Source organism: Eschrichtius robustus, chromosome 13 (genome assembly GCF_028021215.1).
Source record: "Eschrichtius robustus isolate mEscRob2 chromosome 13, mEscRob2.pri, whole genome shotgun sequence".
NCBI lineage: Eukaryota > Metazoa > Chordata > Mammalia > Artiodactyla > Eschrichtiidae > Eschrichtius > Eschrichtius robustus.
In genome coordinates, this window is record NC_090836.1 from 6093072 (window position 1) to 6109852 (window position 16781).

Consider the following 16781-nt stretch of genomic DNA (forward strand, 5'->3'; position numbering starts at 1 on the left):
TAGATAATAGATGATAGATACACAGATAGATGATAGATGGATAGATGATAGATAGGTAGATAATAGACAGATGATAGATACATAGATAGATGATTGATAGATAGATAAATAGATAGACAGTAGACAGAAAATAGAAAGATGATAGGTAGATAGATAAATAGATAGATAGATAGGAAGGTAGATAGCTAGATAGATAGATCCAAGCCATAGGACAAACTCATGTTGATTACTCTTGTCATCTGCAGGGACTCCAGCTCTCGGCCAATCACGTGAACCCTCTAGACCTCAGGATCATCCTCTGTAAGGTGGGCACTCTACCTCACAGGGTCGGTCTATTGATGTCTTGAAATAATGAAGGCAAAGTGCCTGGCACGTTGGAGAAGCTTCAAGATGTCCATAAAATGAGGGCTTTGAACTAAATGACCCCCAGTTCCCTCCACTGTTAACATCCTAAGACCTATTTTTACTAAATTGTCCTTCAGTCAGATTCGCCCCTCACCCCCCCACCCCGCCACATAAGGCTTGTCTTTATCCCTGATAAATCGCATCAGCCTAAAGCAATGTCTCAGATGATTTCTGTTTTAGATCCTCGGACTGTCTTGATTTATCTGCTCTCCCTCAAAGGTTTCATCACCTCAAACTTCACAAGCCTGTGCTTTATGTCTTCACCTGTACAATTAATAAACACCTGGGACAGGACGGGGACAAGGCACTAGAGACTTCCTGCCGTGTTACTCAGAATTCCATCAGCTCTGGATTCATTTAATTATACCATTATTCAGCCCGTTATTCACGGTGCAGGTTGCAAGCCTATAATGAAACCCTTTGACAAATAACGTGTTGAAGTCAAGGTGCCCATGTGTGGCCTTTTCTACAGTTACTCTGGCATAACTGGCTCTGCAGTAAATCCCTTGCACCTCCCCCACCAGTGATTACCCCATTCTTTTACTGTGTACAGCACAGCGATTCACAATTTTTAAAGGCTATACTCTGTTTATAGTTGTTATAAAATATTGGCTATATCCCCTGTGCTGTACAATATACCCTTGCAGCTTATTTATTTTATACACAGTAGTTTGTACCTCTTACTCCCTTGGCCCTATATTGCCCCTCCCCCCTTCCCTCTCCCCACTGGTAACCACTAGTTTGTTCTCTATATCTGTGAGTCTGTTTCTTTTTTGTTATATTCACCAGTTTGTTGTATTTTTAGATTCCACATATAAGTAGTATCATACAGCATTTGCCTTTCTCTGACTTATTTCACTAAGCATAATACCCTCCAAGTCCATCCATGTCGCTGCAAGCGGCAAAATCTTATTCCTTTTTATGCCTGAGTAGTATTCCACTGCATGTATGTACCACATCTTCTTTATCTATTCATCTGTTTTGTGGGGTTTTTTTCCTATTTTTTGGCCACGCCACGCGGCACTCGGGATCTTAGTTCCTCAACAAGGGATCGAACCCGTGCCTCCCACAATGGAAGCATGGAGTCTTAACCACTGGACCACCAGGGAATTCCCTATCCATTCATCTGTTGATGGTCGCTTAGGTTGCTTCCATATCTTGGCTATTGCAAATAATGTTGCTGTGAACATTGCACCCCATTCTTTTTTAATGCTTTCAAAACTTACATTTAATAAGTGACGGCAGAATCCTTCCAGGAAACAAATCCTACTTTCCAGAGGCTACTCTTTCCAGGTTTTGGAAAATCCTCACCCTGCTCCTGACCACGAGCCCCTTCAGCACCACCACCTTGGCCCCCTCTCCCCGGGGCGGGGCTGGGGTTGGACCCCGAGAAATGCCACGGGTGACACATACCACACTCGTACTCGGGGCAGCACTGCTGCGTGCTCTGCCGGAGACGGGCCACCTCGCACGGGCCGCACGCAGGCGCTGGGGGAGAAGAGGCCGCAGAGGTCAGAGAAAGAGACAGCGGTACCCACTGCAGACTCTCGGCCGCGGGAACCAGCCAGGCCCGCTGACGAATGAGTCTCCCGGTGTGTCCTGCTGTCCCCTCAGATGCGCCCTCGGGAGACCGAGGCTGAGGGCCAAGGAGGGGACAGCAGGGCAGGCACACACACACACACACACACACACACACACACACACACACACACACACACACACCCTCCCCCGAGAGCTCTACCCCCGTGCAGAAAGGGGAGCCCAGCCCGGTGAGGCAAGGAGGGTGGGGCTGGCATGGGGAATCCACGTGTGGATCTGGTCCACCAGGTCTGAAGACAGGGTGGCCTTGGGGCCTGGAGGGAGCCCTTAGGGAGGGGCCTCACCTCTGGCTGCGGGGCAGGGCTGTGTCGTGCAGTTGACCTTCCGCCCGCTGAGGCACGTGCAGATCTGGCAGGGCTGGTGGTCTGGGACCCACGTTTCCAGAAGCTGAGGGAGAACGAGGTTCAGGGAGGGCCCAGGAGTTCATGGAAGTTGGGTCCCCCCACCCCTGGCTCGTTCTCCCTGGGGGACGCCCAGTGCCCGAGCCCCGCCTGGATCAGGGTTGCGCAGATGAACCGAGACAAGCTGACAGATGCTGAGGATCCTGAGGACGAGGGAGCTGGAGGAGCCCTGGGGTGCCTGGGGGCGCCCGTACTGCTTTGTACGCTCGGGGGAAGGACAAACCACAGGTTTCAGAAAACATGGAGCTTTCATCGCAGCCCTTCTGATGGTGACGCTAAAACAAAGCAAGGCGAGAAAATAAGGACTCCCGTGTCACCCCGCTGGCCACTTCCCAAGCCGAAGGAGAAGCTGGGCTGCAGCTTGAGAAAGATGCCATTCATTTCCGGAATGGACTTAAGACTATGTGGCAGGAAGAGCTGAAGGGGCGACGGCAGAACTCTCAGAACCCTCACATTGTTGGGACTGGTGGCGACGTTCCAGACCAGGGTGCCGTTGCCAGGTGAGGGTCACCAAGGCAGCAGGCATCCCCACTGCACAAGGGCTTCGGAGTCAGGAAGCCCCCCAACTCGTACGTCGGCTTCACCCTCCGTGCCACTGCCCGGTTTCCTCCCAGGCGAGGGGAGGGCCCCCCAGCCTGCCTCCCAGGACTGTGCAAGAAGCAGGAGGCTGTGAACAGCACAGATGGGACTGCAGAGCCAGGACTGGGTCCCTGTGGGCTCGGCCATCAAGGGAAATTCCAGTGAAGTCACCCCTGAATAAACGCATCCTTATCCAGCAGCTCAAAGGCCGCTAAAAAGTCCCCAGGTCAAGAAGGTCGTACTTATTCCGTCTGCTTCCATGGTCCGCAATCAGCATGTGCCGCGGAGAGGGAGAGAGAGGGGACATCTCCGGCTAAACCCCTCCCCGGGCTGCCCGTCCTCCCGCGGGATTAAACCTTGGATGCTTCCCTTGACACCTTCTGCTGCATCCATGTAACAGCCCACATCTGAGGGGCAAGTGTCACGTGGCACGGTTTAAGGGCTTTACGTAAACTACTCATTTAATCCCCACCGTAGCCCCATGACCGGGACATCCTTACTGTTATCCCCACTTGTCCAAGGAGAAAGCGGAGGCACTTGCTCGGGGTCACACCGTCGCAGGGCAGAGATGGGATCTGGACCCAGAATCCACTTTGTATCACTATGTTCTGCTGCCTCCCGGTAATAAGTAGCATTAAACATGTGCAAGATATTTCCCCAAAGGCTTTACACGGACTCACTGTATGTTCCTTCTAATGACCCTATCGGGTGAGTACGACCATTACTTACACTGACCAGTGATGACACTGAGGCACAGACCAGGAGCTTGACCAGGTGGCACAGCCGGGGTTTGGACCCGGCGTCCTGGCCCTGCACACCACATGCTCTCTCTCCAAACCACAGCCGCCAGCCTCGGCCAGCCCGCTGAGGGGCTGTGGGAGTGCCAGGCACTGGGTACACTGTCCCAGCCCTCAAATGGCTGACGGTCAAGCCGAGGAAATAGGACTTGCCCGTGAAAAGGTGAATGAGATCACTCAATTCTGATGCACCCACATCACGGAATACTACTCAGCCATAAAAACAAACTACGGAACGTACGGTGTGGATGGATCTCGAGAGTATTACGTTGAGCGAAAGAAGCCCAGCAAAAAAGGAGTAAATACTGCATGAGTCCATTTACATAAAATTCCAGAAAATGTAAACGGATCTATAGTGACAGAAAGCAGACCAGTTGTTGCCCGGGGATGGAGGTGGGGACTGGGGGTGTATTAAACAGGGGCATCAGGGAACTTTCGCAGGTGAAGGAAATTTCATTATCTTGATCGTGATGATGGTTTTTACAGGTGCATGCACTTGTCAAAATCCATCAGATTGTACATTTATATTTGGTGCTGTTTACTGTCTGTGAACTCTCCATAAAGGTGATTTTTAAAAGAAGAGTGCCAGGAGTGCAAAAGAAGAGTTCACTAGGGCTGTGGGCTCCAGAGAGGCCTCACATCCTTGGGGACGTGGCCACTGCAGGAGGCTGTGCTTAACCTGGCGGGCAGGGTGCAGCCCCGAGGCTCTGTAAGCAGGACCAGCCTTAGAGGGAAGAAAGTTCAACAAGGACAAGTCTTGAGCGGGTGCCGGGGAGCGGGTGGAGAGGGAGGGATGAGGACCAGGAAACAGAACAGAGGCTGCAGCGGCTACTATTCCAGCTTCTCCAAGGGGCTGGGGAGACCCAGGGAGGGGCACAGGGACAGGCGAGGCTGGGCAGAGTGGAGGAAGGCAGGGGAACTCACACATCTCCCCAGGTCTCTCTCTGCTCTGCCTCTTTCCTGCTCTTTTACACTGATGGTGATGCCAAAAAAACCATAAATCAAGGGATTTATATTTAGACGTTTAAATGGCAAAGTGATGAGATAAGAACGGAGATATATATTTATATATTAGGGTTGTTTTTTTTTTTCTCTTTTTAAAAATGAACTCCAGACATCTAAAATTCAAGAACGAATTATACAGCTTTCCAACTCTCCTTGGCAACATCACAATAGATGACCAAAAGCAGGTGTTAAACGTCCTCTTCCAGGGATTTCCGTTTTCCCAGGAAGCTTTAATGAGGCAGGCCACAGAATCTATGGCCCCTGAAAAAGAGCCCTGTTTGGCAAAGGCTAAGCTTCTAAAAGCGCCCGCGGCCAGCTCTTACAGCAGTACACCTGGCGCGTTATGCAGCCAATCGGCCAGCAGAGGGCACTCCTGCATCAGGACAGGCCAACTCCAGGCAGCCCTGTCTCAGGCCCCAGGTTCCAGGGCCTGGTGCAGGACTGTTACCTGGACAGAACAGGTAAGCGAGCTGGCTGGAGTTAAAGATTAAATAAAGGTGACAGGAGAACGACCTGCAGAGAATGCAGCAAGGGAAAACTGAAGTCTTCAGAGCCCAAGGTCAGAGCAGGCACTCAGCAAGTCACCAGGCACCGCCCACCCCGGCCAGGATTTGAGGGAAGATGTAAATTAAATGTCAGCGCTGAGCCACTACAGAACACCGCTACAGAGAGGAGATGAGGCTCAGCACACCGTCTGGGTGATGCAGGCAATTCCCAGTGGAGTTGAAGCAGCGCTTGCCCAGCACAGCGGGGTGTGTGTGTGTGGGCAAGGCGGGACGGCCCATGCATGGCCCCGGATCCCTTTACAGCCGGCTACAAAGGCAGAGTGCATTTTGTAAACTAAACAAGAGCTATGGAAACGTAAACAGTTTGCCCTTCCAAAATTACCACAAGAGATTTCTACCCTGGATTATTTCCCCGAAGAAAAGTTTTCTGGCCTTTATTTTTCAGTTTCAAGAAAATTCACTTAATGGAAATGTTCTTCACATTAGAGTGTTATTCCCTCTCTACTTTGAAAGTCAAAGCTGGACTGGCTAGATATTTATCTTCATCCGTTTAAACTATATTTTCTGAAATAACTAAAACCGGCTGTGTTCCCTTCATAGTTTTTTATTAACTAATTTTATGTTGCTTGATTTTAAGATGTATTTATCAGACTACATCTATGTCAAAATACTGCACTATTTGGATGCCCTCTTCATACAACTCTGATGCATATTCCAATGTGTGGGACTGAAGGGGCAGGGAGCAGGGAAAAGGGTCAGGGAGGAGGAGCGGGGAAGCGGGCAGAGACCCTAGGATAAAATTCACAAGCCTCCCGCCTTCGGGTCCCTGCAGACACCTGACTCACAGAGAGCTAGAAATGCAAACTTGAGTTTCCTTCTGATCTCGAGGATGCCAAGGAAGGGGGTAGAGACCATTTCTGACTGCCTCTGAGAACACCTTGCCACCAACGGCAAAACCAGCCTGAAATGACCACTGGGTGTCAGCACCCCAGGGCACTGGTACACGTCATCTGCGCCCAGCGGGAGCCCAGGAGCCGTGCAGGTCAGGGAGAGCGATGTAAGGTTTTGTCAACTCTTTGGGGGAACATTATGGTACAGGCAGTTACTTAATTTGGCCAGCTGAAATATGGCAGTAGAGTGCGACTGGGCTTCTTTCCTGGTTTACCTGTTACACTGTGAGAACAAATGGGATCCACTAGGATAAAGCCCAGCGACAAAACAGAGCCAGTGGGACCATCCAAGTAATCGCCTTATTGGTGCCATGCTTACCTGGACACCCAGTCAGCTCAGCGTTTAGCTCACAGTTTCCATGAGACCAGTGGCAGGGCTTGGACACTATAGGGTGACCTGGTGTAGTGAACAGGGTCTTTTTAAATCACCTCTTGTCATCTGAGCCTTAGTTTCCCATTCAGAGGGACATGTAATAACTACCCTATGGAGCTTTGGGGAGAATCAAATGAAACGGTCCATTTCCTAGCTTCTGATGGCAGGGACAGAATAGTGTAATCCTGGAATGATTGTTTTCATCATTCTCCAGTTGGTTAGCTAGCTTCACCATGTGTGTTCTCCTACTTCTGATTAAACACAGTGTTAAGTCACCTGACCTGGTCCACTTAGTGACGAAGGTCTTCCTTGGTGATGACGGAGCTGTTAGGTCTTGAGTGCAGCCCATGGTCATAGAACACATCCTCCTTTGCTAGAAGCCAAATGTGCTCCCCCTCTACCAGGCTCTGTGGTATCACTGCCAGTTTGAAAGGCAGGACCACGGCCCACACTCACAGGTCCACAGACACACACGGCCCCAGGTACTACGATACACACATTGGCAACTTTGAAGAGATATGACTGCCATCTGAGTCCAAGAAGAGGGAGTTTTCGGTAAATAAATAGTCTTTCAAAATAATGATTCCTAAAAGGCTAAGAGAATTGATGACTTGATGACTCAATGACTTCCAAGAAAATCAGCGCAAAGGGGACCTAGCAAAAGGGAAATTTCATGTATCGAAAACAGCAAGCTCTTTGGAATCAGACAGAACTTCAAATACTAACTCCAACTCCCAACCTCATCTCCTACAAACTGCATCCATGGGCAAGGTACCAAGCTCTCTAAGCCTTCATTTTCTCATAGGTGTTTTGTGAGTATTTATGAGAGGGGATACTACACACACACACACACACACACACACACACACACAATTCTATAGTCTAATACGTCTGAGAAGCAACAACTTGCAATGTACATTAGCACATCAAAAGCTCTAAAGAATCCTGCAATAAAGAAACCTGTCTAACTTGCTTAGCTGGTGTTCTTTAAAACCTCTTGACCACAGGTAACTGTCAATACCTTGCCTGCTAAACACACCTTTGAAAAAAATGTTGAAATAATGAATATATAGTGCTTAGTACAATGTAAGGTACCTAATATATCTTAATAATGGTAGACATCACCATATAAAATATTCTTTTCCCATCCCCTCCTGGGTTCCTAGCATTCTACTAACATGGATATAATGATAAATATAGTAATGGTAGTAACGTGTTGTTGGTGTTTGATCACACAGCTAACCCATGACAGATCCGGGATTTGAACCAAGATGTGTCTGACTCCAAAGCCGTTATGCCATACTGTCTTCCCATCCCTCAGGAACCCCCCTGGAGAGCAGAGCCATGCAGCCAAGGTTAGAAGGGGCCAATCACGGGTGAACACTTCCCCCTGCTGGCCCCACGGGGGGGCGAGAGGCCAGGGCTCCTACCTGGTGCCGGATCCCATCGTCACCGACGCACTGGGTGCAGGCCTCCTCAGGGACACAGCTGCCTTCCAGCAGCACTTGGTGCAGTGGGCAGAAGCAGCCTTCTGAGGGATGGTCCCCACAGGAGCTCGAGTTGCCCTCACATTGGCGGGGGCAGCCGCGCTCACAGTGGTTGTAGACCAGGGATGGCGGGCATGGCACAGCTGCAGACAGAGAAGGGGGTCACCCTCAAGGGTCTGCACCAACCAGAGGGAAGCGGTTCAAGCTTCAAGGCAGTTGATCATCTGACAAACTTGCTGGGGCAGAAACTGCTAGTTTCCACCAATTTTCATTCTCTCCATCTTCCATAGAAATAGACCTTCAAGCCGGGCACATGACCACCCAGAATGAAGACTACATTTCCCAACCTCCCTTGCAATGAAGTGCAGTCATGTGATTACATTCTAACCAATGAACTGTAAGAGCAAGTGTAGACTCTTTTAACAGCAGTTTCTAAGAATCATTTTTTGAAAGACATCTGCGTCTCTGGTCCTTTTCCTTCCTTCCCCTCATCCCGCCACTTGGAACCTGGATGTGATGGCCAGAGCTCCACCTTAAACCGTGAAGAAAAAGCACACCCAAGTGAGGACAGAGCAAAGAACTAGGATCCACTTTGAGACCCAGAAAGAGCTGGGACTGCCTCCCTCTGATCGGCTGTGTGACACAGAATTTTACTTCTCTCTTACTTGTAGCCAAACTTAATCCCAGCTGACGATGTGAACCTGTGTATCCTTAGGAAGTTCTACGGTTCTTTTCTTTGAATACACATATATTTAATGCTTCGAAAATTCTCTTCAACTTAAATAAGGAATCCACAGCTATGGAGGGCTGCCCTGGGAGAAAAGCTACAAAATGATCCACTTCTACCACTCTGGTCCTGCTCAACCCCTTCCTCACATTTTCACGGTGCCAAGGCAGGTGGTAGAGAAGGTTTCCAAGGATTTAGAGCGCCAAAGACTTTCCTATAAATGCATGACAAATTGCCTGGAAGTCGACAAATTAATAAGCAGAGAAGGTGTGATCGGTAACTCAGAAACTAACATTTTCCCCTTAATCTGCAGGCAGGTTGAAAGGAGACTGTGTCATCCACGGGGACTCGGAAAACCAGAGCCCCAAAGACACCTAGGGGTTATCTAGTCCAACTCTCTCATTCCAAGATGCAGAAACTGAGGTCCAGAAAGACTAAGGAAATAGCTGATGACCAGCTGAGCTGGGGCTAGGATGCCCAAGTCCTCTAGCCCCAGTTAAAGCTGTGACAGCATTATAATAATAAACTGGGAGACTCTGAGATGCTTGTACACATTGATTTTCCTCAAAAAAAAAAAAAAAAAGGTCAGGGATTACATTAGAAACTGAGGATGTTGAAGTTCAGTGTTCTTATCACTCCAGCACGCCCTGAGAGCAGGAGCCATGTCTGATTCATTTTGGTGTCCCTGACATGTTAAATATTAAATACATGCCAAGTCCAAGTAAGGAAGCTGACCTTGGGAGGTGTCTACACTAGCAATCTTGTGGTGTTTGTAATGAAGAAGCCTTCTTGGTATTCAAATGGCAAAATTCCACTCACACTTCAAAGTCCTGTTCAGGCATGGGCTGCTCTGTGAGCCTTTGCTAAAGCTTGGTGCAATTCCAAATTCGAGGTGACTGCTTAGTCTGTACTTTGCTGTTGCCTGGGTGTGTCTGACACATCAAAATCACATTTGTATGAACTGCAGAACTACTGCTAGAAAGGACCATGCTTTCATTTACATAGAAATTCTATGTTCAAATTACTTATACGTCTACCATCTTATTTGATCCTGAATGGAATCCTAGGAAACAGGAAGTGCAGAGATTTTGGTCTTCGTTGCCCAGATAAAGAACGTGAGGCCCAGAGAGGCTGAGCAGGTCCCGCATTCGCTGGTCTTCACAGCGTCTGGGGGTGCCTAAGGAGACTCACCACAGAAATCGGGGGTCCTCCAGTCGACACACACCCCCTTGGTCCGACAGAGGTGGGCATAAGAGGCAATGGCCTCACACACTTGCTCCTGGTGGCAGCTGTCCTGCTGGCAGATGGCATGAAATGTGGCCGGGGCAAGGACCGCGTGGCACTCGGCAAACAGCGCCGAGAGGAGGACCTGGCAGTGAGAGCCCCTGGAGACGGGACATGGCTCCTCGGGACCCAGCAGGCACGTCTGCCCCGGCTGTTGCACCGTCCACTCCTGGACCAGCGTCTTCCAGTCTGCGGTGACTGTGCCATCCCTCAGCATGAAGTCATTGGCCCCATTCTCATCACAGATGCCTAGAGAAGCAAGGAAAGACATGGTTAGGAGCCCAGGGTGCCAAGCCCTTGATGCCAGAGACCTGGCCATTCTCCATCACCGCCAGCGTCTGAACCTTACTACTGGACCCAGAAATAGCAGTGGCCAAGGGCCCTGAGGATAGAGCAAGGAGGGTTTATGTCAGGGAGGAGAGTCAGAAGATATTCTTACCACAGAGACCGTACATCTTTGAGGCAAAGGTCTTGGGGCTCAGCTGCAGCTGGAACTCGTTGTTTTGTGGGGTGAAGGTGAGGATGTGGCCGAGATGGTTGAATCTGACCTCATACATAATGGTACCATAGACACTGACCTCCATGTCCCCACCCATGTAAGGGACAGAGACCAATCTCCCATTCACCACCACCTGCCCAAAGAAGAAAACCACCCATCAGTAGTCATGGCAACACGGAATCCTAGGATTTCACTCTTAGCCACTTTCCAAAGTTCCCCACAGTTCCTACACATTCACCCCGCTCAACTCCACTGTTATCCACAAACCCGGACATTTGCCAGCAGCTCTTCAAAGACAAAGGGGCTTTGCAGAGCTTGGCAAAAGAGTGGACTCATAACACTGAACAGACAGCCATGCATCTGGAACCCGAAAGCCCAGGGATTAAGAGGAACCATGAGTCACCCGACAGGGAAGATGACTCCTCAAGAAAAGCTGGGGAAGTTGCTTATTTGCCAACTGCTCAGTGCGCTATCTCCACGAGCATCTAATAGGACTACTTTAAGCATCTGATTTGATTTGATTGACTAGCTCTTTGGAGGCCCCACGATACATCTTATCAAACCTATTAAAATATACTCACATCCCACGATGAATATAATTTTTGCTGTAAAAATTTTAGAAGGCTTTTTATCCTTTTGATTTTTATATTTTTGTCTATGAGCTACTCACTTATTATATGACAAGCTGTGATTTTTCAGCAATCACTGTGCACGTTCAAGAATTCTTGCAAGAGGAGGACCTCTAACCCATAAGCTGCTTTCACGTAATGAAATATTTACGATTTCTAAATGAACGTGTAAAGAAGTTGGCAGAAAGCAACCTCTTGTAAACATTTAATCAAATGTTTATTTTTTATCAGTTTTGCAGTTTTCTTTTTGAATCTTGGGTCCACACATTTTGTTTGGGCCCAGAATATTTTCATAGGCCCTAAATGTTTTCCTTTGGAAGGTTCGCAGGCCCTGGGTGCAGGGCACATAATGCCTGCTGGGCAAACAGCCTGGTGTCACCCCCATTCTTCGACCAGTGCCAGAAACTGGCACTACATTCACAATGTAATGCTATCGAAAAATGGACCCTTTCTTCCAAATCTGGACCCAAAACAACGATGAAATTACACCACGAGGGAGACAGCACTGAGCCCCTCCTGCTCATGGGGCAGGAGGCCGAGTCCCCAACAGGAGCACCAGCTAAAACCGGCTGCCACCGGGTCCACGTGGCTTCCCCAAGGGTCTGCCGCTGCCACGTTACGGGACTCACAGAAAGGCCCTCTTACCTCCATGTCGCTGCGGAGCTCAACCGAGAGGCCGTTACGTTTCACCTCAATGGACTTCATGCAGGCCTGCCTTGCCCCGGCCCTGCAGGCACCGTTATGCAGCAGCACATCCAGGCCCTGCTCCTTGTTGTGAAATAGGACATATGAGCAGTTGCCAGTCAGCTTGAAGTTCTGTCCATCAAAGGTCACGATGTGCCGAGTGGAGCTGCCAGTACAGACACCTGGACGGAGAGAGCAAAGGAAGACTATGAGCCGTCCAGACTTCCTCTCCTATCTCCTCTGCTCTCTTTGGACTGATAGGGAGACTTGCGGGTACATCTTTCCATAGACTTCTGGCATTGAGAACCATGTTAATGCTTCACATACAGAAAACAAACAAAGAGAATCAGCTAGGATGGCAGTAAGGAAAATTCAAAATGGAATACAAACAGATACAATTAAAAGAATAATGTTAAGTAATGAATAACGCTAAGTACAAAGAAGGGAGGGGGGAAACCAGCCTAAATAACTTTGGGGAAAAACTTACTATATACCCAAAGGCTAAAGACAAAAAGAACTGTGCACAAATGTGTACTCTAGTTGGTAGATTTGTCTTTCATAAAGGTATTGGTTAGCAGTTCTGAAACTACTTTACGTGTATTCTGTGTAGGGTCTACAGAGGAATGATGGCCCAGGGTTGTTTTAAAAGTGATCCTAAGAGAACTTCTGCTACACAGTAAGGAGGATGTCAAAAGAGAGCCTATGAGGGGTTAAAGGCAAAAACAAACAAATAAATAAACAAAAATAAGGAAACAAAACAAAAAACCCAGAAGGGTGGCAGGGTGAAGCAGCAGACGGCAAAAGAATATAGAATATGCAACTGATATCAAAGGACCACTCCTGAGAGCTGGTAGAAAAAGCAGCTGCCTTCAACACCTGCCCGACCAGTGAGCGCAGGGCCTCTCACAGAAGCACCAGTCACAGAAGAACTTTGAGAAGCCACTCCCAGCTCCTCCCTCTCCAGGCTCCAAGCTGGAGGGAGACTGACTACACTTTCCCAGAGGCCAGGAGCCCACACAGGGACTAGGGAGGTGTTTCAACTCTAACTCAAGTTCGAAGTCTTGATTATTACCCGAGAGTGGGCATCTAATGACCAAATTGAGACTGTGTTTTACGACTTAAAGCAACCACAGAACTCTTTATAAATAAACAGAAACGATATGAGGTCTGGTAGAGTTCTCATCCAGGCAAAAAGGAAATTCATCCCACTCAATAAATTCTAAAGGGAGAGTGAGATACAAGATACAGTTTTGATTTCAGCCCACAAGTTGTGTCTGTTCATCGTAATCATCTTGATCCATCCACTGCTGAGCAGGGATTGCCATAAGCAAACATTTCTCCCAACCATGAGACAGAGGGCTAGCCCACCCCACGGATGAATGCTCCCCACAGGTCTGCATGTGATGGAGTTGACTACGTCCTCCTCTTAAACCAGGCCACCGTGATGGTACACCCTGCATCCAACGCTCAGACACCTACAGGTATGATGCGGCAGCTTCCTGGGGGCTTCTCTCTCACTGCCAGACCCCCTCAGGGTGACTCGTCAACAGCCAAGCTGAGCTCTGACCTCAGAAAATCAATTCTTCCTTCTGGTTATGCATTATCTGGGGAAGTGCCCTCCAAAAGGCACAGGAAGGGAACAGGGAGCCCTGGGACTGAATGGAAACACGTCCCGAGGTCATGAGAGGGAGGGAACATGGGTGGAGGGGGAAACGGGCTTCTGGTCTACCTCTCTGCACAGCCAAGCGAAAAGCACTGCCCCTTGAACACCGTCCAAGCTGGAGAAGCAGAGGACTCACAGGGGCAGGTCCAGCGGCAGCCACAGGCCTCTTCCACCCTGATAGGGGACTGGCTGTTGGGGCAGGAAGGCCGCAGCTGCTGGTCACAGTTGACCCGGTGACTATTCAGCAAGGTCTGGCCATCTGGCAGGCAGGTCACCGTGTGGCACCGATCCGGCAAGGTCCAGATGTCCCCGGGCTGCAGAGAAAGAACCAGGTTCAGGCAGGGAATGGAATGAGGCACTTTAACATCCACCAGGCAACTGACCCCCTTGGAAAACATAGAGACCAGGCCTTGGGGCTAAATGGCAAGGAGACAGGATATAGAACATAGGATTTACAGGTGGATCCACCCCAACCACAACCAAAATTAAAAAAAAAAAAAAAACAAGGCTATAATGGTAAGAGGGAGAATTGGACCCAGACCAAAGGAGGAAGAGTTCACCAGGGGAACGAGGGCCCCAAATATACATTCCTGATCTTTCCTTCAAAGTCAACGGAACTGAACGTACCCTCCTCTCATTCCCGTCCTCATCCATGCAAACACTGATGAACCCTGAAACAGACACAAGCAAGATCTCTGTTCCCACCCACCACCCAGAAATTCCGAGCCATTCACTCGGCTACCTGGCTGGTCCTTGAAGCTGGATTAACTCTGAAAAGAACGTGAGTGGGTTTAGCAGTGAGGATGCAGGTACAGGAGATTAGGAGGATGTCATCCCATGGTTCTTTGTGGTTAGTAGTCATTACAGTGACACAACAGTGATAATATGGCAACAACCACAATCAATATCTCCTTGTCCTCTTTTGTATATAGATCAGTGCCTAGTGAGAGGAGGAAAAATGCAGCAAGAGACTGAAAACAAAAGAGACCAAGATTCCTACCCGGAGAGCTATCATCTAGCAAGAAAGGGCAATAACTCTGTAGTAGGTTTAGACTCACAGCTAATTACATTAGGAAAATATATAAAACCAGGTTTTAAAAAAAGCATGTATGGTAAAAATAAAAAGTTTCTAACCTTAAGTCAACTTCAACTATGGTAGTTTGATGTTATATTCTATGTTATTGTTATTTCTTTTTTTTTAATCTTTTCAGTTTCGTATTTTATTGAAGTATAGTTGATTTACAATATTGTTAGTTTCAGGTGTACAGCAAAGGGACTGTTACATTTTTTTCAGATTATATTCCATTATGGATTATTACAAGATATTGGATGTAATTCCTCGTGCTATACGGTAAATCCTTGTTGCTTTTCTAAAGCCCTTTATACCCATGCTGACGGTGAGTGCAGGGCATGGGGAAGAGGTGCATGATCTAAGGATGCTGGAGTTCCCTGCCTCCGTCTTCCATTTCTTTGTCCAAGAGCCCTGTGCTCAAGTTAGCATGGACAGTAAGGATGGACGGAGGTCTACACACAGAGAACTTTCTGGTAACCCCTTGGAGGTTTGTCTTACGACCTTCCACGAGTAGAAACTTACAGGCCCTGGCCTATAAAACAAAGTTACTTCAAGGCCAAATCTTGTATATGAGAACCTCTGAGTCTCTAGATGGGTTTGGTTGCTTTTGTTTCTGTTTTGAGGGGAGTAAGAAAAACATCCCAAGACTCACCAGAGCACAGCTTGTGGAGGAAGGAATTGCCCAGGGCGACCATGGTGGGGAGGTCTTCGATCCGCTGGAGCTGCACCATGTTGGAGCTGGCCCCTGGGCCCGCCAAGATCCTCAGCTGGGCCAAGTCATACCCATCTCCAATTCCGATGGGGAACACCGCCACTCCTAGGGTTACAGAGGAGCAAGAGAGGGTCTGTGTCAACCTTTGGTCAGGTGGGCTCAAAATGCGCTGGCCTGAAGCTACACCCAGCGTGTGCATAGAGCCTCATGTTTTCCAAACTGGCCACTCACACTGACCCTGTGAGGAGGGCATTCAGTCAATCAACAAACGTTAGTGAGCTCCTGCTCTGTGTCAGGTACTATTCTAAGCAGTGAGGATACTGTAAACCAAGCAGATCAAGTCCTGACCTCATGGAGCTTACACTGGGGAGAGACAGACAACACACAAACAAGTAAGTAAATATCTAGTATTTCAGACCTGGATAAGTGCTTAGGAAAAAACAAAATGGGGTAAGGAGGATAAGAGTTACAAGGGTAGGGGTGAGGGTTATTGTTTCATACAGGATGGTTGGAGATGTGTGCAGTGAGAAGATGACGGACGGAAGGAGCCAAGAGGACATCCCGAGCACAGAGACAGTGAGTGCAAAGGCCCTGGGGCAGAAAATTGACTGCATAGTCCAGGGAGGCCGGAGCAGAGAAAGCAGGAGAGGGACACAGATCACGCAGAGCTTCAGAGGCCACGGGAAGGACTTAACGTGTTCTCTGAATGAAATGGGAGCCAGCCGAGACTTGAGAGCAGAGGAGTGACATGGGTGAGCTGACTTCAATGTTTAAAGGGCCACTACAGCTGCTCTGCTGATTATGGACTTCAGGGGCCAAGGATGGAAGCTGGTAGAAAGCTGTTCCAGGTAGAAAGCTATTACAATAATCCAGGTGAGAGATGATGGGGGCTTGAACTAGGAGACAGTGGTGGAGGTGGTATGCAGGTGGTATGGCGTGGTGGGATTCTCAGTGTATTTTGAAGACAGAACTATAGTTTGTTGATGGATTGGATGGAAGTATGAGAGAAAAAGAGGAATTAAGGACCCTGAGGCCTTTGATCTGAGCAACTGGAAGGATGGAACTGCCATTTTTCTAAGATGGGATAGACTGTAAGAAGAGGAGATTTGGATATGGAAGTCAGTAATTCAGTTTATGCTGAGTTGCCTTTTAGAACATCTAGATGGAGATGTTCTAATTCCTAATCCAGACTGGAGATAGGAATTCTTAAGTCAATCGTGCATAAATGTATCTAGACGAATGACACAGAATGAGACCACCCAGGAGGTGAGTGTAAGAAGAGAAGAGAAAATGTCAGTCACAGGGCTTAGCCCGGGGTACATGCATCTACAGGTGAGAAACAGTCTTTGAATGGTTCAGGGATGTGCCCTGGGATCACGTCTGTTTCCTCCAGACCACAGCTGCTTCCT

At 48.6% G+C, this 16781-nt stretch overlaps 1 protein-coding gene across 1 annotated transcript in view; it reads right to left on the bottom strand.

Moving 5' to 3' along the window:
• The window catches only part of VWF (von Willebrand factor), a 198747-nt gene that overhangs the window by 24229 nt on the left and 157737 nt on the right, over positions 1 to 16781 (bottom strand). The window contains exons 41-49 of the mRNA XM_068561367.1: positions 15313 to 15477; positions 14216 to 14259; positions 13725 to 13902; positions 11887 to 12107; positions 10553 to 10745; positions 10021 to 10362; positions 8046 to 8245; positions 2289 to 2391; positions 1819 to 1893 (exon numbers count right to left, since the gene is read on the bottom strand). Of these exons, the coding sequence (XP_068417468.1) occupies positions 1819 to 1893; positions 2289 to 2391; positions 8046 to 8245; positions 10021 to 10362; positions 10553 to 10745; positions 11887 to 12107; positions 13725 to 13902; positions 14216 to 14259; positions 15313 to 15477 (1521 nt within the window). The remainder of the gene's footprint in view (positions 1 to 1818; positions 1894 to 2288; positions 2392 to 8045; positions 8246 to 10020; positions 10363 to 10552; positions 10746 to 11886; positions 12108 to 13724; positions 13903 to 14215; positions 14260 to 15312; positions 15478 to 16781) is intronic.